Source organism: Equus quagga, chromosome 18, assembly GCF_021613505.1.
Source record: "Equus quagga isolate Etosha38 chromosome 18, UCLA_HA_Equagga_1.0, whole genome shotgun sequence".
Lineage (NCBI taxonomy): Eukaryota > Metazoa > Chordata > Mammalia > Perissodactyla > Equidae > Equus > Equus quagga.
The window spans coordinates 42,593,688-42,613,750 of NC_060284.1; the positions used below are offsets into that span (position 1 = coordinate 42,593,688).

At 47.9% G+C, this 20,063-nt stretch overlaps 1 protein-coding gene across 1 annotated transcript; it reads right to left on the minus strand.

Moving 5' to 3' along the window:
• Nucleotides 1-334: 334 nt before the first annotated feature.
• LOC124229855 (transmembrane domain-containing protein TMIGD3-like) lies at nucleotides 335-17,285 on the minus strand. Its single transcript, XM_046645324.1, has 7 exons — nucleotides 16,585-17,285; nucleotides 7,720-7,826; nucleotides 5,875-6,225; nucleotides 4,308-4,374; nucleotides 3,463-3,563; nucleotides 1,298-1,507; nucleotides 335-429 (listed from the first exon to the last, which is right to left on the minus strand). Exons 1-7 carry the CDS (start codon nucleotides 16,974-16,976, stop codon nucleotides 335-337), a joined length of 1,323 nt encoding a protein of 440 aa, XP_046501280.1. The 5' UTR covers nucleotides 16,977-17,285.
• Nucleotides 17,286-20,063: the final 2,778 nt, after the last annotated feature.

Sequence of the window (20,063 nt, forward strand, 5' to 3'; positions counted from 1 at the left end):
GGAAGAAAAAAGGCTCTTGAATCCTGGATCATGGAATCAGAGCAAACCGGGAGGCTTCTCGGAGGAAATAGTTTTCCAGGCAGATAAGTGTTAAATCTTCCAAGCCATCTATAGGTGTCTTCCTCTGTTGTGGCAGATCGATGTCTGCCATCTTGCCTTGCGTGGTAGGACGTCCTAACTGAGCCCAGATTGGATTGCTATTTGCAGAACCGTTGGGCTAGTGGCTCCTTCATGTAAGTTCAGTACATGACCACAGGGGAGGGATTGGAGCTGTTTGCAGCTGAGGGGAAAGAGCACTTTTGATGTTTGATCTGGGACTCTGGGAGGGAGGGGTTCAGCTGGATGGAAACACGGAGGATGGCAGGAACAGGATGGTGTCCACACCCCACCCCTTCCCATCAGGCTGTTGAGCAGCTTGGAGCTCTCCACCTATGGAGAGAGGGGTTGGAGTGGAAGCTAAAGGAACTGTGTTCTTGGAAGACTTTGTGAGAGCCTGAACCTAAATGTGCGGGGCACGTGCAGAATCGTGTCAAGAACCAATCTCCCTGTCCCAGCCGTACTCAGACCAGAGGGCCACCTGAGTATCCTGAGCACTGAGACTGGCCCGCACCCTATTAGAAGAAACCAGAAGAGCAGGGTTTTTATGAGAGCAGCAGAGGCAGTGATGGGGAGACCCTGGGAACTCCCTGGAATAGCAGGAGAGACACAAATAGGGGGAGAGAGGGTACAGACATACAGGTGGGAGCTAAGAGTTTTGGTAATTCTGGCATTAATGACAGTATAACCTTGCGCACAAGCTGCTGACTCTCAGCCTTGGTTTGTGTTTCCTGATTTGAATGACAATTTCACTTAACTTATCACACCTCAGTTTCTCATTGATCAGGAGCGGCATCTATTCAGTCTGGTGGCAGTTTCCCATACAGGGCAGTCTTTTCACCCAAAGAATCTGAGAACCACTGAGTGAGCCTATCTCCCTTTCTTTGGGTAGCATAGCATGTAATATCAATTCAGAAATAAATTAAAATATCATACTTTAAAAGAAACTTTTCCAGAAATACTTTTTCAGTGATATACTGGGAGAAGTTAGTCATACCTCGGAGTGCATTCAATAATAGTCAGGAATTTATTGGTTAACAAATAAAATACAAGTGATCTCCTGGCCCCATGACCAAGATTCTGCTCATCTTGTTCACTTCTGGCTAGCCAAAGGCATGAGAACTAAGATTTTGAGATGTTGTCTGATGGCAGCCTTGCTCAGGCAAGGCCTAGAACAGCTCCTCCAGCTCCCACCCTTTACCAAGTGGCAAATGATTGCTGCCAAGTTGAGAGGGTCCTTCACAACACTGAGAGGTCAGAATCAGTCCTCTAGATGTGGGTCGGTTGTCATGGTGATTCTGTTGTAGCATCACTTTATGAACCAAATGAAAGAAATCTTCAGTCATCTGTTCAGTACGAGCCATTTCCTTTGGAGGCAGGACACGTGAGAGGGGCTTCAAAGAGTGGTCTACTTTGTTGGAAATGGAAAGGGAAAACTGAGTTGAGATCTACTGCCTACCTCTGCTGAGTGTCTCTGCAGCAAAAGTTGCAAGCTTTCTCCTGGGGCCTTCATGGGACCTAAACACTAAATTTGTTTTCAGGGCTCGTTGGTCAGTCAGTAGGAAAGCTTGGGGTATGGGGCTTGCATTCACCTCTCACCATTGGGGGATGTGAATACGACTGGACACCTTCAGAACCCAAGAATGTCAAAGCCAGAAGGGACCTTGATGCAGGCTGCCATGTTTCAACTGCCTGAGTGTGAGGCTATGGCTAACACAGGTCGTACAACTGCTTGCTAAAAAGGAACAGGGTTGCATTCCATCGCCTCAACTTTCACAGCACCATGTGTCTCTCCTTTAGGGGACTTATTGTAGTGACAATTTAACATTTGTGTGAGTGTGTGTGTGTGCACGCAATAGTTTGTCTCCCTGCCACTCTACATTACATGAAGACGGATGCTATTTCTTTTGCTCATGTTTGTATCCCCAGCATCTAGCATGGTCCTTGTTTATTGAATGAATGAACCAATGAATGAATGAATGAATGAATGAATAAAAAGTCCTAGGGAGTATGAGAATGGGGGTCTCCAATTTATAGAGAAGTAAACAGGCCCAGGGAAGTAAAAGTTGCCCAAACTCAAGCCTTAAAGAAGTGCCAATGGTTTTTGCACAAACCTAGACTACAGTGGTGTCCCAAAGGGAGTGGTCTCGGGCAAAGCGGGGAACGATGTTGCTTTGTCTGCATCCCCCATCTCCTCAGTCCAAAGTTCTTGGAGGACAAAAGGCCAGGAATGCGAATGCTGTGGGGGCCACTACTTTGACTTCTTAGCACCCCTGCTGTGGCCACGGGGCCAGGGGAAGCAGGAGGCCTCGCAGCCTTGGCTTGGAATTTGAGACTCCTCTGGCTATAGACCCTTCTGTTTCATTAACAGCTGTTTCCAGGTTCATTTGTTTGTTCTCTCTCATTCTCTGAAATGTTTTTCCGCATTTTCACACCCAGAGGAGGTTGAAGTCTGCTTTGTAATTATGCCTGCAGTCTCTACATTGCCCAAGGTATTTCTGTGGCTTCTAAGCATAAAAAGAAAAAGCCAAAATACCTACTGGCCAAACAGTGGCACTTATATCTAATGCTCCTTCTACCTTGTGCCTACTTGAGAGGTCAGCAGAATCACCACACAGTGGCCTTGAGGATTTTTATTTCTCTGATGCTGCCCCAAAGGAAAGATGGATAGATCCACATAGCCCCGTCTAAACGAAGTTCCTGTTCTCTGTTTATGAATGAGGGGCCCTAAAGGTAGGTAGCTGTGGGGCACAGGGCTCAGGACAGAAGAGCCAAGGAGGGAACTTACCAGAGGCATGGGGATCACAGAAGCAGCTTGGCTGGTATTCTGGCTTCTTGCTAGGCCTTTACCTGTAATCTCCTGAGGGCAGAAGGAGGCACAGAGCTTAAAGGCCGCTCCTCCTGTGGCTCGAGACTGGGGCTGAAGCCCTTGAGCCTGTCCTCTCCCACTCCTGACCCTTCTCAAGGAGACCTTTCTATGCCTGCTTACCCAGGGGCCCCGGAAGCTCCTTTGACAGGAGCCTTGGCTTCTAGTCCCTCCAGGTGAGCAAACAGTTTCAGTCAAGGAGGAAGGCTGCCTCCCAAAGTGTGTGTGCTGGGGAGGCAGGTGGCCCTCCCGACGTGGAAGCTACAGAGTGGTTGTCTCAGGGCCTCCCTCCTCCCTGGTCTACACACACCTCCGCTTACGAAGGCTCAGTGCTGTTGGTCACCCCTCATGGTGCCTTTGCCATTGTGAAGCAGAATCACCTCCAGCCCATGAGCTGGCTGCGTTGGCCTCGGGGATCCAGGCAATAAGAGGAGGGTCACATTCACTCATTTGAAAGCTGCTCCTTGACCTCTTTCATTTCCCCCCAAACTGCTACTTACCCCTTCTATTCCTTTGACTTCTCCTCCTTTTTGACAAATGACTGATTATAGAGATAATCCCCAAACCCGAGATCAACATGCAGATGATGAGAATGGACGTCCTGGAGGGAATCACAGACAGATTTCATGTCCCTTGGAAGAAACCACTTTTTGTTTTTCTGCTCAGGATCCCCTTTTCTGGGATCTGTCCCCTCTGCCCTCCCCCCACCCCCCACCTACTTCCAGTAGCTCCTGGCAACCGTATTCCTTTGCAGCGCCCCCATCCCCCAGACGTCATTTGATTGGACCTGGGCTGGGCATCTGACGAAGCTAGGCTGAGCCGCTTCCTCAGAAACTAACATGGAACTGAGAACAGGAGGATCTGGTCTCAGACTGGCTGGTCTCTCAACCAGGGGAGAAAGAAACTCAGGAGCTAGAAATGGACATCTTTTCTCACGATCAAAAATGAAACAAGAGGGCAGCACAGAGAGAGGGGAAGTGAACACACACAAGAGCCACAGATCAGAGATGAAGATAATCATCCATTGGCTCCTGACCATTTCTGAGGGTGGGCACATGCCTCCCTTGCATTTATGAGACACTGCTCTCTCCTTGTGATGAATTCACCTTTTTAATTAAGACAGCGAGAGGGCATTTTGCTGCTTGCAACGAAGAGTCCTAAACTATATTCTTTTGAAATAAATCGAATAGTCACATTGAAGATACAGTTCAGGTGGAGAAATGATATGCAGTTTAGAATTAGTAGGTGCAAATCAACTGTCATCCTGTGTTGTTGTTGACACCACCCCCCTACCCTACACCCCACCCCTGCCAAAGCCAATGTGTCTTCTAAAGTTATGACTCACATGGAGTGATCTGCCTTGTGGACAACTTTGGAAGCCCTGCAGCTTCTGTTCCTGTTGCCAGATGGGTCTGCATCAGAAAGGATTTGTTGAGAGTCAAGTAAGGCCCACTCCCAGGCCCACCCTTTGCCTTCTGCATCTCTGCATCTCTGCCTGTCATTCCCTCGATCTCCAGAGAATGAATGCTCTGGGTGACTGCTGGGCCAAGCAGAGGCACCAAGTATAGCTGGAGACATGTGCCCTTCACAGGGCAGAAGGCTGAGAGAACAAGTAGGGGCTGAAATCCAGCGACACTGCTTGCCAAGTTGTGCCCCCTGCCACTGGGCTCCGTGCACCTGGAGGAAGGGGCAGCTTTCCAGATTTGCACAAAAGCTCTGGGTGGACTGGAGGAGGAGGCCCAGGGTTAGAGAATCCCAGGCTGAAGGCTGTGGAAGGGGCTACCAGTGGCACCAGAGGGCCAGTCCCATCTTTAAGGAACTGATCAATAGGTGACCTAATTGCCACATGGTTCTGACATGCTTCTGACAGCCCCCAAAACCCAATGGGAAGGAGTTCCACCACAGCCGCCCACATTGCCTCCTCCAGCAAGACCCAGGGGGAAGAGGATCTGTAATGCAAAGGATGTCACCCATTCCGTGAGATGCTTGCTGGACAAATTACCGGTCAGTTGGTCAAGTGTGAGCAAGACTCTCTTTCTAGCACTAGGAGACAGCTTCCCACAGCTGCCCTTGAGTCCTCTGATTTGTTTTCCTACTGGCAAGGTGCTCAGATTGTGATAGAAAAAGACATCCCTTTTAGAAATGGAAACGAGGAAAAGCCACAGGAGAAAAAAGTCTTGCGCTTTCCATCACCTCTGCCTGAGAGTCAGAGGCTTTCTGGTGTAAGGAGAGGTTTCCAACATTTGACAGAAGAATTTTGGTGAGCATCTGGTGATCCTATCTCTTAGCCCTGGCCCCAAGGAGGAGCTGACTGGCTTAGACGGACTTCTCTCTACGGGCTCCAGTTCCACCTATACCCGCTCAGAGGCCTCCTGGTGTAAACTGTGCTCCTTCAAAGAGAATGCTGACCAGTTTGGCCGTGATATGTATCCCTGTCAATTAGGAAACTGAAGTGGGCAGTTTTTGAGGGTGCTCATCCAGGCACCTGAGTCACTTTTTTCAGGCTCGGTCACCTCTCAAGAAACTAATCTTCAAGATTCTAGACCTGCAAGCCTGGCCACAGAGCACAGAGGTTTAGTAACAGCCTCAAAGCCTTTCCTGACCAGCAGCGCAGAGCTCTCATGCCTGTTAGCCCCCACGAGCCCCTCCCAAGTTCCAGGAACCAGATCGCCGAGAGGAAAGGGAGGTTCCAAGAGCACCCCAGGACCCAGACACCTCATCTTGCCCAGATTCAAGTTAACCCCCAGCACTATGAGCAACCACCCTATTTTGAGGGAAGGAGAGACCAGGTTACCCCAAAGAGCCTATGGGGAGCCTGAGCTGGTGCTCACTGCCTTCAGTGAGTATTTACCACGCCAGAGAACACCCACTACTATGGGTTACCCCGACTAGGGCCCTGCCAGGCTCCTTACCTTTCCTGGACCAAAAGTCATTGGCCAGGGCTGATCTTCTGTTGTCAGTCACCACCAACTCGGTAAAATCCATGTCATCCCTGGCAAAGACCCGCTGGATGCCACACCAGTACCAGCCTGCATCCTCCTCGGTCAGGCAGGACACAGTGACAATGAGCTGGCTTCCTGTGTCCCTCAGGGCCACGCGGTCAGTACTGTTGGGTGTGAAGACGATGATGCTGCAGTAGTCCCGGAAATAGCCTCGGCACCAGTACTTGGGGTGGTCCTTATAGTAGGCATCATAGCTGCAGACAGCAGAAGCCGTGTCCAGCACAAAGCTTTCCTTGACCTTTTCGTCCATGACCATGGCATCTGTAGAAACACACGCACACACACACACACACACACACAACATCACTCTTGTAAACACACTGCAGTTCCTGCCGTCCTGGAGAAGAATTAATTAAAGGATTGGAGGCTGACTTTTGCCTGTTTGGGGTTGGCAGCTGTTATGGGCTGACTAGTGTCCCCCTGAGATTCATATGTTGAAGTGCTAACCCCAGTCCCTCAGAATGTGACTGCATTTGGAGACAGGGCTTTCCAAGAGGTAATTAAGTTAAAATGGGCTCATTAGAATGGGCCCTAATCCAATACGACTGGTGTCCTTAAAAAAGGAGACTAGGACACAGACAACAGACAGAGGGACGATGTGTGAGGACGCCGTGGGAAGGTGGCCCTCAGCAAACCAAGAGACAGGCCTCAGGAGAAACCAACCCTGCCGATGTCTTGGTCTTGAACTTCCAGCCTCTGGAACTGGAAGAAAATACATTTCTGTTGTTCACACCTCCAAGTCTGAGTGTTTGTGAGAGCAGGCCTAGCAAACTCACACCCCGGGAAGTCTTTCCCCCCGGCCTGAGGGTGGGTGAAACGTGGACGCCCTTCTGCAAGAATTTAGGAGGCCTCTCAACGGCGCTCGGTGCAGGATGAAGAGCCTGAGGCTTCCTGTTGGCAGATCCTCTGCCCCTTGTCCCCCATTCCACCTCGGCACCCCCAAAAAGAAAGTGGGAAGCTTTGGAGGATTCTAGCGCTGAACACAGAGGGAGTCAGGCTCTGTCCTTAGGGGCTGTGAACTTTCTATTTCCTCCGGACAAAACCAGCGTGGGCACCTCTGTCATCTAGGATATTGTGCAATGAGGAAGTTGTGTACACTGTGTCCAGCTTGACAGCAGCTGGGGACATGTCTGACCAAGGAGAAGAGATGGGGGCAGCAGAGCACACCCCTCTCTCAGTCTTCCCGATGTGTGCTGGGGTCCCTCACATGCTGCCTCGAATGCAGCTCACAGTGGGTTCCCGTCCTCGATGCCATTTGATAAGATTTGATATTTTATCCTCATATCAACCTCACAAGGAAGATCGTGTGGTGCTCAGTTTACAGGCTTGCACGCTGACCCGGAGAGAAGGCCAGTAACTCTCAAGGGTCACAAGGCTGGAGGGCAGCAGAGCCAGGGCCAGCCCAGGGCTCTGAGGCTCATCTTTGGGGTCACACATGGGCAGAAAGCAGAAAGTCCTGTCCCCATGTATCTGCGCAAATATTTTCAAGGAGAGAAGGGGGAAGGGAAGGAGAACTTAAACTGAAAGAGAGAATATAGAGCCCCCACCTTAGCTGAGGGTTTCAGGTGCCCCACAACCTTCTTAGCAGAGCAAATAACAAGGACTAATTTGGACAAGAAGTATTCTCACTTTCTTTTATTTTCCCATCCCACTCCTTAGGTGGTTCAAGCTAATCAGCAGGACTTCCAAGTAGGAGAAGAGATGAAAATGCAAGGTCTCTGGGAAGGCTGGAGATGTTCCTTCCCCATATCTTACCTGAAAAGACCATCAAGGAGAGCAGAATGAAGAGCCTCATGACCAGAAGGAAGTGAACCTTTAACTGGAATGACACGATGTACCCAGGGATCTCAGGAATCCTAGATCTGTTTAAGGGAAATAGATATCTTTGAACTTAAGATGGTTTTTTCCTATTTGGAGAGACCAGGGAAAAGGGAACAACCAGTTAATCCAAGCAGCACTGCTATGTATGGGTATCCAGGTTGTGCACTGCACAAGGGTACCTCATCAGAGGGATGCCATTCATGGACATAAACTTTCTTATACAATAATATGGGGTAACTGAGAAAATTCTGGGCTTCATGGCAGAACCCAAAACACCAATGGAGATGCCCCTCCTGGGTAAATCCACCTGAGACAACAGAGCCTGTACACACTCAGAAGAGCATGTGCACACACACCATCACTGGCACACATTTGTGGGTGTGAGTGGGCTCTGTCCTGCCAATGGTCCAGGTATCACCAGAGGCCCCTCCTCTTGTCCACCCACCACTCTTGGAGGCCCAATTCCTATTTAGCTAGAGGAAGACTAGTAAGGAGATTCTTGACCTCCCAGACTCCTGAGTGGACCCTGAAGCCTTACCCGGGGAGTGAGGTTAGTGGGTGGACCATGAAGCTGTAGGGAGCAGATGTGCCTGCCCATCTGGAGCATGTGAGCGGTGAAAGTGTGGGTGTTTGGGTGTCAGCAGCCAGGGCGGCAGCCTCCGGACTTCTTGGATGCTCTCCCGGGCAGAGCTGGGACAAATTAAGAAGAGCTGTCCCCTGATTCTAATGGGACTCATATGACCTGACCACTGATTTTTAAAGTTTGAATTATGGAACCACCCCTCAGGTGAATTTAAGCTGAATGCTACTTATCACACCCCAGACTAGCACTTCCCATCAAGGGCCAGACCTGGATGGTTGTCCAGGTTGCTCAATCATGTCCTGTCTTGAGGAATGGGAGCCTTTCTCTAACTCACATGAGGTCAGAATATGGGCCAGCTGCAGACCTGCATCATGGTATGTGTTTTACCTACATTGCCTCATTTCCACCTCATCAAACCTCTATGAGTTCAACAAATAAACTTCAAGGTGAAAAGAATAGGAAGGAAGGAGGAATCTATAGATTAAAAGGAGCTTAAGAGGGGTTGGCCCCATAGCATAGTGGTTACGTTCAGCATGTTCCACTTTGGCGGCCCAGGTTCACAGATTCAGATCCTGGGCACGGACCTACACCACTCATCAGCCATGCTGTGGTGGTGACCCACATATAAAACAGAGGAAGACTGGCACAGATGTTAGCTCAGGGTGAATCTTCCTCAGCAAAAAAAAAGGAGAAGAAGAAGAAAAAAGGGAGCTTAAGAAACATAATGACAAACTGAAATATATGGAACTTATTTGGATCCTGATTGAGGCAAACAATTGAGGAAATTAAGATGGTGAGTAGATTGTTGATGATATTAAGAAATTATTGTTAAATTTTTTTCAGATGTGATAATGACATTGTCATAGCCAGCTTCTAAGATGGCTCCTGGTACTCATGCCATGGTGTAGTCTCCCCTAAACTGAATCAGGGTTGGCCCGTGTGATCAGTTAAATATGGCAGACGTATGACTTCCAAGGCTAGGTCATAAAAGGTATGCAACTTCCACCTTAGTCTCTTGCACTGCTCCTTCTTCGGGAAGTTAGCCACCATATTGTGAGGACTCTCAAGCCACCATATTGTGAGAGGTCCATGTGGAAAGGAACCAACTTGCCAGCATCAACTTTCCAGAGATGTGTGACCCACCATGGGAGTGGATCCTCAAGCTACAATCAAACCTTCAGATGATTGCAGATCCAGCAACCTCCTGAGAGACCCCGAGCACAAACCACTCAACCAAGATGCTCCTGAACTCCTGACCCGTAGAAACCACGACATAATAAAGGATTATTGTTTTAAAACTCTGAGTTTTAGGGTAATTTATTACACAGAAATTCATAATTAATATAGATACTATGGTTGTATATTTTTAAAGCAGTCCCTTATCTCTGAGAAAGCTGCATGCAAAACAAACGCTAAGAATTGCTCAGAGATGGCACCATGAAACATCATGAAATCGAAGAAAGTATCAACGGAAAGAGAAATGGATTGTGCACAGATATTAGGAAAATGCCCAAGACGTGAAAAAGTAGCATTCTAAAGTAAACGAAAGGCCCAGAGTTACAAAGAATAAACAGATGTATCTATCAGCATTCTGAGTACAGATCTTCCTCCGTTTATGTTGCAGTTGCCAAGTTTATTTGTTGACCTCATAGAGGTTTGATGGGGAGTAAATGATGTGTCCCAATAAACCCATCATAAGGTGAAAATGCATTTAATACACCTAACCTACTGCACATCACGGCTTAGCCGAGCCTACCTAAAACGTGCTCGGAATACACACGTTAATCTACAGTTGGGCAAAATCATCTAACACAAAGTCTGTTTTATAATAAAGTGTTGAATATCTCATGTAATTTATTGAATACTGTACTGAAAGTGAAAAACAGAATGGTTGGATGGGTACAGAATATGTCGTAAGTGTATCAGTTCTTTACCCTTGTGATCGCGTGGCCAACTAGGAGCTGTGGCTGCTGCCACTGCCCAGCATCACCAGAGAGTATTACATTGCGTATCACTAGCCTGGGAAAAACACCAAAATTCAAAATTTGAAATGCAGTTTCTACTGAATACATATCACTTTTGCACCATCGTAATGTCAAAAAGTCGTAAGTTGAACCATCATCTATCAGGGACTGTCTGTATTACATGGTGTTGTTAGTTCTGTTCCTACCTCTTAAAGGTGGAATTAATTCTCACTCTTTAGATGTGTAAATAAGAAGATAAATGGGTAATAAGATTAAACGAATTGATAATTTAAAGAATATTTGTTAGAAATACAAACCAAGGGGCGGGCCTTGTGGCATAGTGGTTAAGTTCACACGCTTTGGCAGCCTGGGGTTCACGGGTTCGGATCCCAGGTGCAGACCTACACATTGCTGATCAAGCCATGCTGTGGCGGTGTCCCCATACAAGAACTAGAAGGACTTACAACTAGGGTATACAGCTGTGTACTGGGGCTTTAGGGAGGAAAAAAAGACAAAGATTGGAAACAGATGTTAGTTCATGGCCAGTCTTCCTCACCAAAAAGTATAACTTAAAAAATAGAAGAAATGTGCCCAAGTTCTCACAGCTAGTACAGCCATTGTGGTCTGATGCTAAATCTGAAATAAAAGTTCTTTCCGTCACAATATTCTTCTTCCTCAATAGGAAGAATACCGCAAAATTGTAGAGCACATTAGAGTTTACAAAGAGACTTTACAGACACCACGTCATCCGAGTGGCTGGGGCAAGATGTGACTTCTTATTCCCATCATACCCAGTATGGTATCTTAAGGCAGAGTTTCTCTAGAAAATATGCATCTGGCTGTAAGAAACTGAATACACAAACAGACAACGGCCGGACAGTATATAAAAATAGAACTCTGGCCCACAACCAGCCCAGAAAGCCAGCCTGCTAGAAATCAGACTTTTGGGAAGTCAAACCATTATCTCTAGCAACAGTCGAGAGCTCCAAGCAATAATCTCTGTAACAACTGGCTTAAAATGGCCAGGACTTGGTTAACGACTGACAGCTTTCTTAATTTTTCTCCTGCTTCCAACTTGGGACCAACCAGAGAAAGGCAAACATGCGCCTCTAGCAATCACGCAGGATGCCCTCTTCTAGTTAGCGTGCCTCCAGCTTCTCCAGGGCAGCAGCATCCAACCAGGCCACACCTGAAGCCTTTTCTTTTTCCCACTAGTAAGCTTTCCCATCCTCTGCCTGCCTTTGAGCCTCTGCCAGGACGCAAGTGACAGTGGCTGACTCCCTTGCTCTAGCAAGCTCTGAATAGATAGCCTTTGCCCTTCTCATTCAGTCATTGCTTATTTCCACCATTGACTTGACTTAAAAAAATGGATAAATAAGGCCAGCTAATCAACATCTACCTTGGTTCCAGTGAATTCATATGGAGGAGGAGGAAGCAAACCTTGGTTTTGTCTGGGTGGTCTTTTTACCTGATTCCTTTAGAATAAACACCCAACAGCCACCCTTCACTGTTTAGCCGAAGGGAGCTAGTGGGAGATGAACTCAGTGAGACTCCTGTGACATAATCTCTAAACCTGAAACCAGGTTGGAACTCACCACTTCCACCCAAGCTCCTTGCCAACAACTCTTGGTTCATTTTTTCGAGTCCACACCAAAAGGCGTTTCACTGTAAGAGCTTCTTCTGGGCTGGTGGGACCCCTTAGCTCAGGGGACTCCCTACAAACCCTCAATGGGTTTGCGAAGCAGTGGCCATCAGAAAGAAAAAGAAAGAGAAGGGGAGGGAGGAGGAGAAGAGAGAAAAGGAGAAAGAAAATAAAGTCTTTCCGAAGCTCAGGAGCCACAGCTCCTCTGATGACACCGAATGACCAGCAAAGACTGCTGTTCTGTTTTGAGGGAAGTGGTCACTTTAAATCGTTTCCAAAAAGAGCAGGTACAAGTGTTGCTATAGCAAGTAGGTTAGAGATTGTAAACTAAGAAGCATTGTGTGACGATTATGGGGAACTGACAACTAACCAGCACTTCCCTCAAGTCTGCAACCGGGCAGATGGTTCCTGGGTGGAACAGGGTGTCAAGGGGACCAGAGCCCAGAGTAAACCCAGGGCCTCGTCCCTCTGGGCATTTTAACTAAACACAAAAGTAATTCAGGGGGAAAAGCTTTAAATCAAACAAGGGGATACCACTAATAAAAAAAAGGTTGGGGGGGGAGGGAGCTTGTATTTTTAAAGAAAAAAGGTCTCCTAAAGTGTTGAAGGAGAGATTGTCAGGACTAAGGTAACCGCCCACATCCAGTACCCACAGGAACACTGGGCTGTGCTCCCGGCCTCTGCCTCTAAGACACCGTTGTGAGCGGTGCTGGGAAGTGGGTGGGTGGGGTGACCAACTCAGTTTGGCATTACTAGGAAAGTATACGCAAGTCTTTTAACTGCCCTGATAGTGTTGATTCTTCTTGGGGTTTCAGGAAGAGAAATAAGGACCTTTGCTGAAATAAAATGTTAGCAAGATAAATATGGTTATCGGGCTCCAGCCTAAGATTGGGGTTAGGATAAACTTTCAGGACTGGCTAAGAATTAATAAAAAACATTTTCAGTACATCTATCCTCTTTGACATGGTTTCACTGAAATCTGTATCTTGCTGTTCTCGTCAAGTTCATGTATTTATTATCTTAGGAGTGAGAGTCCAGAGCTGCAAATTTGGGTAGACTACAGCAGAGATGCCACGCTGAATCCCCAGAGCCACACTCAGTGCTCGAATGATGGGACTGGAACTCCACCTCTGTCTGGTGTCCCGATTAATGAGATCAACGATAGTAGCTAAGGCAAAAAACCCAGGCAGTCCTCAAGTATACAAGCCGTAGTTTGTACCCATGTATCTGCTAATTATACATTAGGCGAACTTGAGAGTTTGGACTTTGGAGAAGTTACAAGTGGTGAGAAGCTTGGGTTCTCCCATAAGTCAGGGCTGAGGTTTTAAATCCTGGCTCTGCTTCTTGTTAATCGTGTGATTGTGGACCAGTCACTTAACCTCTCTGTGCCTCATTTTTTCCTTCTGCAAAATAGAGATGATAATAATGGTGGTACCTACCTCAAAGATTGTCATGACCAAAAGAGATGTTGGATGAAAAGTGCTTAGTGCATAGGAAGTGCTCAACGAATAACAGCTATCCAGTGTCTCTTTTGACCCCTCACTACTCCCAGTAAAATGAGACACCAGAGGAAATGATTAGGACTCAGCTCTAGAGAGAGAATCATTCTTTCTCTAACAATTGATTAACGGTTCATAAAGTTGAAGAATGCTTTGATCAGAAAAAGGAGCAGTGTGATCTGGGGCAACGGATGAAGGCCCCAGAATTCACACAGGTGAACATGCCGCATGGTTCCAGGTAGCAAGCAGGCTGAGTGTCAAGAGCAGTCAGCTGGGTCTTCAAGCCCCAAGTGACCCTCACCCTCAGCAAAGAGACACACAACAGTTAGCTGTCATCTTTTATTTATTCAAATGCTTTTAAGGGTGAATTCAAGAGTTTAAGTTCCCCTTAAACTCAGTTCACTCCTTCTGTTCCCACCATCTCCCAGGCATCTGCTGAGCAGGCATCTTTGCTTAGCTCCACGAGGGAGTGGAACTGAATCTCCATCATGGACATATCCAGCTTGATTGGAGCCTTCTGTCAGTAAGTCAGTGAGGCATGCCTCAGACTCTATGATTTCTCTTCCTATTTGAGAAGGAGGAACACAGGCAGTAGTAACAATAGGACATTGTCCTCAAGTCAGGCATCCAGAAAATTGAATTAGAGAAGGACAAGAAAACAAATAGAATTAGAGGAAGAGGGTTGTGGAGGAAGTAGAAGTGGAGGCAGCCAGCCAAATGTTGCCCACCTCGGTGGAAGGAATCAACGATATGACAGCCGTTGGCCCAGGTGGATAGACCTCAAGTGTTTTTTGATGCTAAATCTGAAGGTCAATGGGATGGAGAGTCATCTTTCATGGTTAACTATTCAGAGTCTGCTCCATGCTTGAGTCCAAGGAATCAGAAGATTGGCAGATCATACAGGTTTTGAGGATCAAGAGATAGGTTTCCTTGAACTTCTTTATTTTACATGCATAGACGATAGGGTTCATCATGGAGTTAGCATGAGACAACAGGATGCCCAAGTACAGTACAGTTTGTGGTACCTCACCATTAAAGTATGTGATACAGTTGATGATCGACAAAGGCAGCCAGGACAAAGCAAACAAGAAGAGAACCAGAAACAGAGACTTGGCTGTCTTGAACTCCCGTCCATAAAATGCACCTGTCTCTTTGGAGCCAGAAGAGTTCTGACTGAGTTTGTTCCGGATGACAAAGAAGATGTCCAGATAGATGGCACTCATGACAGCCAGGGGGATGAAGATCCAGGTGAAGAAGCTGAAGTAGACCATGTAGTCCATGCTCACAACAGCACGGAATTGGCATGCAAGGCTGTCATTTTTGGACCCTGAGGTCAGTTTCTTGTTCCAGCCAAACATGGGGGTCAATCCCACCAGGAATGATACCAGCCAGCAAAGGCCCAGGGCCAACCATATTCTTCTTTGAGTGGTGACCCTCTTGTATCTGTTTGAATGGAAGAGAGTCAGTGAGTTCACAGCAGGAATTGCTAAGGGAACTGGAGAGCATTGGTATTCTATGGTGATTTAGGCTGAACTCTGCTGGATATGAAGATGAGCAGACAATGATTGGAGAAAAATCCAGCCAACTTCTCTGGGGACTTTTCTAAAGAAGTACCATGTAGAGTGGATCAGGAATATGTTGCCTAGAGTCAGGCGCTTGCACGCCCCACTCACAGCTTCATTTCCAGCCCAAGAATTCTTCATTTCCTAGGAGGTAAGAGCTATCTAAGTCTCCTGGGACCGCCTACTAGGTGAGAAATAAACCCCTAAAGCATGTTTGTCTCCTGTGAAGCGCATTGTTTATTTTGGCTATGATGCTGATGCCCGTAAATAGACTATGCCCCTCTGCTCTTCCCCTCGACATGTGCCCGCCCCTGCGTCTCTGTTTGCACTGGCATCCATACTTGGTGTTTGAGTTAAATGAGTCTATGGAGTTGCGATGGTGGTGAAGGGCTTCTGAGAACTTTAAAGACTCATCGAACGAGAGTTACCATTTCTCCTTAAACCATCCTTCCTGACAACACCCTATTGTCTGCAAAAAGGAAACTGAATTTGTTAAGTACCAACTATGTACTCAGTAGACTTTATCTCAATGAAATCCCACAACGAACTGGAGATATTTTTATGATAATCTCCATTTCATTAATGGCAATGCTGAAAATAATAATAGTTATAGCTACGTCTATTGAGCATCGACTGTGTGCCAGGCATTTTTTTCTAAGAGCTTTACATGTATTAACCCATTTAATCATATGAGGAAGATGAGATTATTATCTCCACTTTATAGGTGAAAAAAATGAAACAGACAAGTAAGTATCTCGTGCAAGCTAGAAGTGATGGAGCTAAACGGAAAAGAGATCTGAGTTCAGAGCATCTTCACCACTGCGAGATGTGAAGCAGAGAAAGTTAAATAACCTGCCCAAGATCAGATCTCAAGATCGGGGTTTTGAACCCAGGCTTGTTTGTATCGAGAGCTTGTTTCTAGCTCCCTTGCCATGCTCTCTCCCAAGAGGATGGAGGAGAAACACCAGATGGGAGGAGATGGAGTTCAGGACAGCGGGGGAATCAGATTTCTTCATTTGGCAGGATGTTCAGTTCACATGGTCACATGAAAGGTTGTTACTACTTTCTGCAATGGAGAAATTTTTTGACCCCCTTCTCAACATAGAAGAGGAAGCAAAGTTAAAATAACTTTTAAAATAACTTACATTGGCAAAGAACAGAACTATCAATTTATCTCCTCTTATCCTTAGCTCTCTGTTCCTTATCTTGTCTAGTACATTTCTATCATTTCTAAAAGTCAAGAGCATTTTTTACTAATTAAAAATGCATCAAGCTTTCATCTTCTTTAGCTCCCTTGGGGGATGGAGCATATACTCCCAGAGTCGGTGGAGAGCAAAGGGAGAATTCTTCTGTTTCTAGTTTCTGAGTCTCAGCTCATCATTGTTAAACCTCACACATGCCAAATGGTGAGAAGAAATTGAGTGTCCTCTTTCAAGTGCAGAAGCCAATTTGGATTTGTTTTCACTCAAAGGGTCTGGGATCTGCACTTTGTAGCCCCATTTCCCAGGCACCCCATCACTGCTCCACCACCCCTCTTGAAGCAGGTTACCTGATCGTGAGCTTGACCCGCAGGTATCGGTCCACAGCAATGGCCAGCAAAGACATGATGGAGGCATGGGTGAAGACAAGCAGCAGGCAGGTCATGAGAAGGCAGCTATAAAAGTGGATTGTGATGCTCAGGCTAATGACAATGGCCAAAGGCATGACCAGCACGCCAACAGCAATGTCTGCCAGGGCTAGGGAGATGATGAAATAGAAGGTGGTGGTCTGCAGGCTGGGGTTCAGCTTGACCACCCAGATGACCATTACGTTGCCCACTATGGCGCAGAGCCCAATGAGAATCTCCACAGTGATGTAGGTAGCGGTGGCCCACGACAGGGCAGTGCCATTGACAGGCATCTTGCTTTCCCAGAGGAGCTTCCCAGGGGACAAGCATGCCATCAGGATCTGTGTGGGCTGGTGAGCCTAGCTCTTGCCAGACATCTTGCCCGAGGTCCAAGTACAGCAGCAACCATCTAAAACTCACAACTTGACCATTCCTTCTCTTCTCTGGTGGGGCGCTCTCTTGCAGGACTCCCTCTCCTTAGAAAGAGCCCATCAGAGGGCAATCACTTCCAGCCCCTTTGTAGGCCACGCATCCCTGGGTTCCTGGAAGCCTGGCGGACAGCTCTATGTGGACTGAATCTGAAAGTGCTGCTGCTCTTAGTTCCCCAGACAGACACGCTCAACGCCTCTGCCTTCCCCTGCCCCCGGAGGGCTACTCAAGCTCCATCGAGATAAGCAGGCCTCTTCAGGGTGTTTCCGGAAGTGAGATGGGCTTAGAGGAAGCACAGAGCCAAGAACACTCAGCAAGAAGAAGGAAAGAACAGAGGAGGGGGTGTGAGCGGCATGGAGACACATGGGCCAGATGAGAGTGTAGCACTGGGTGGGAGAGGAGCTGGGAGCCCTGACTATGCAGTATTCTGGCTTTCTGCTAGCTTAGCAGAGAGATCTTGTGATAAAGAGGCAAGCAGGGAATGCAGAGGAACAAGTAATAGACTTTAGCGGCAGCCTCTAACCTCAGCCAGAATTTATTCTTTCTTAGTGCATGCTATAGACTGAATGTTTGTGTCCTCCCAGAATTCATACATTGAGATCTGGTCCTCAAGGTGATGGTGTTTGGAAGTGGGGCCTTTGGCAGGTCATTAGGTCATGAGAGTAGAGCTTTCATGAATGGGATTAGTGTTCTTACGGGACCCCACAGAGCTCCCTTGCCCCTTCCACCATCTATGAACCAAGAAGTGGGTCCTTATCAAACATGGATTCTGCTGATGCCTTGATCTTGGACTTCCCAGCCTCCAGAACTGTAAGAAATAAATTTCTGTTGCTTATAAGTCTTTGGCATTTGGTTATATCAGCCTGAATGGGCAAAGACAGCGCAGAACAGCAAGCACTGAGATTTGACCGTGTGAGTCGACTCTGCTGGGCACAGCTGGAACCCGGCCTTGGTATCAAAGATCTTGTGCCAAAGGGACAAGCTAAGATTCCCTGCTCAGAAGAGCAAAACTTCAACTCCTCCCATAAGCATCACAGCTGCTGAGCCTCCATCTCCCCTTCTCTACCCACACATCCACCAGCCCTCACACTAGCAACCAGCCTGGGTCAAATCTATTTGAGGAACAACAGGATGACAGGATGACCAGCCATGCAGAAAGGAGGGAAAGGGCACCATGCTGCGCACATGATCACACGGCATAACCTCCTACCCTCGTGCCCCGCACCCCACTCCCACGCTGCAGGAACGGGTGTCTGCCTGGGAATCAGATTCTTTCCCTGAAGTTGCTCCCCTAGTCTTAACTCCTGGGAACCAGACAGTTGAATGCAATTGTTATTTGGGGTCCACCTAATTTAAGTGTCTCGGTGCCCCCCCAAAGTGATTATTTAGAGAGACAGCAAAAGGGACAGTTGGACCTAAGCCCACACAGCGGATTGAAGAGTTTATAGCATTTACCCTAAGCACCAGTCTATGTACAGCCAAAAATAAAATGCAACGATAACAACAGTGTTGTTCTGGTGTTTACTAGCAAATGCTTTTCACAGGGGCGCGGGCAAGATGCCTCAGCACGGGGCCTGCCAGGGTCTTCTTCAGTTTTCTGCTTCTACTTCACCCGTTGATTCCCCCGCCTCCTCCCAGGTCGGTCCAAGCTTATCTGAAGCCTTGCTCACCCTCGCTAGACTTGCCATTTCTCCGAAAGAACTCCCCAGACATGAAGGGGCAGCCCTCTCCAACTGCATTTCCGTGTCTCTGGCACTTTGCAATGTCCCAGTGCCCGCATCCCTGCACTGTGGGAACTCGAGAAGCTTCCCAAGCCTCCAATGTGGCCTGTCATGAATGTTTCTACTGCCACTGCTTTTTTATCTCTGCTTTGGAGAAGGAAGCCACAGGGAGCGATTTCTAGAAGGCTGCGCGCTACCGACCCAAGTCATTCTCACCCTAAAGCAATCATTGAATCTTGGTGACTCGCTGTACAAAATGTACCCTCCGCTCGACCCTCAGCCACCTAGTAGCACCAAAGAAGCTTATGTAAGAGAAAGACCCTCTGGTACAGGGACGAGTCGTGTTGCCCGGTTGTGGCGATTGTACAGCCAAGGAGCAGGGTTCCTGGAGGGCTTGGCAACCCTGGTCTGCCTCACAGCCCAACAAGGGGAGGCCAAGGCCAGAGGGAGGGCCCCCCTGTGGCAGAGGGGAGCACAGACCTTTGCTCTACGTTTGAGAGCTGGTCGCACAATGGACAGCTCCCACATTTTGGAAAAAAGAGAGAGAGGCCCTTGTGTGGTTACGGGCCAGGAGCCGGGGGAAGGGAGAGGCGGTGGGGGCCAGGAAGAGTGCCTGAGCGATGGACCCGGCCCACGGGAAGTGGACTGAGGTGACAGGGATGGATTTGACAGCTAGAGATGGAAACCTGATGTGTGTGGTTTTGGATTCTTGCCCCTTTCTTCTCCTTTAGGACCCAGGTGAGTCCTTTTGGGACCAGCCTATCTCGGTTGGGTTAGAAGAACCAAAGAGAGGAGTTTTGTCCAAGCACGGGTCACAAGAGCAGCGTGGTGGGGACAGGTAGCCCGTGAGAGGATAACCCACAGGCAAACGGAGAGGCAGGGGACACACTTGGGGCCGCCGACCTACCTCCTTCTTCCTACCTGGGGATTCTGTTTCCAGAATTCTCTGCACATACTTGGGGAATTTCCTCTCCATGAACATGGGAAGCCTTTTCTTTATGTGTTCTGAGTAGACAGAGCCCATCGCTGCTCAGGGGGGCGATCTGAGGGGTGAGGGTAAGGCTCTCACAGTCACTTAACATTTTGGCCTGGGACGGGCCCTGACTATCCTTTTCACTCCAGATTGAACACCAAAGGGCAGTTGGGGACAGAGGACAGAGAGGCCAGGGCAGATGGTCACCTCGTTTATCCACAGCCCACAGCCACTGTTGATTAAGTAACTTTCCTCATCATTTCTCACGTAGAGACTGCCTCCTAACCCATCCCCAGATG

Excerpts from the sequence above, each read along its gene's own strand:
- LOC124229855 (XM_046645324.1), bottom strand. The coding sequence starts at position 16,976 with ATGGCATGCTTGTCCCCTGGGAAGCTCCTCTGGGAAAGCAAGATGCCT. Across the intron at positions 6,226-7,719 it reads CTCCTTGATGGTCTTTTCAG|ATGCCATGGTCATGGACGAA; the intron begins GTAAGATATGGG and ends GTGTTTCTACAG. Across the intron at positions 3,564-4,307 it reads CACAAGGCAGATCACTCCAT|GACGTCCATTCTCATCATCT; the intron begins GTGAGTCATAAC and ends GATTCCCTCCAG.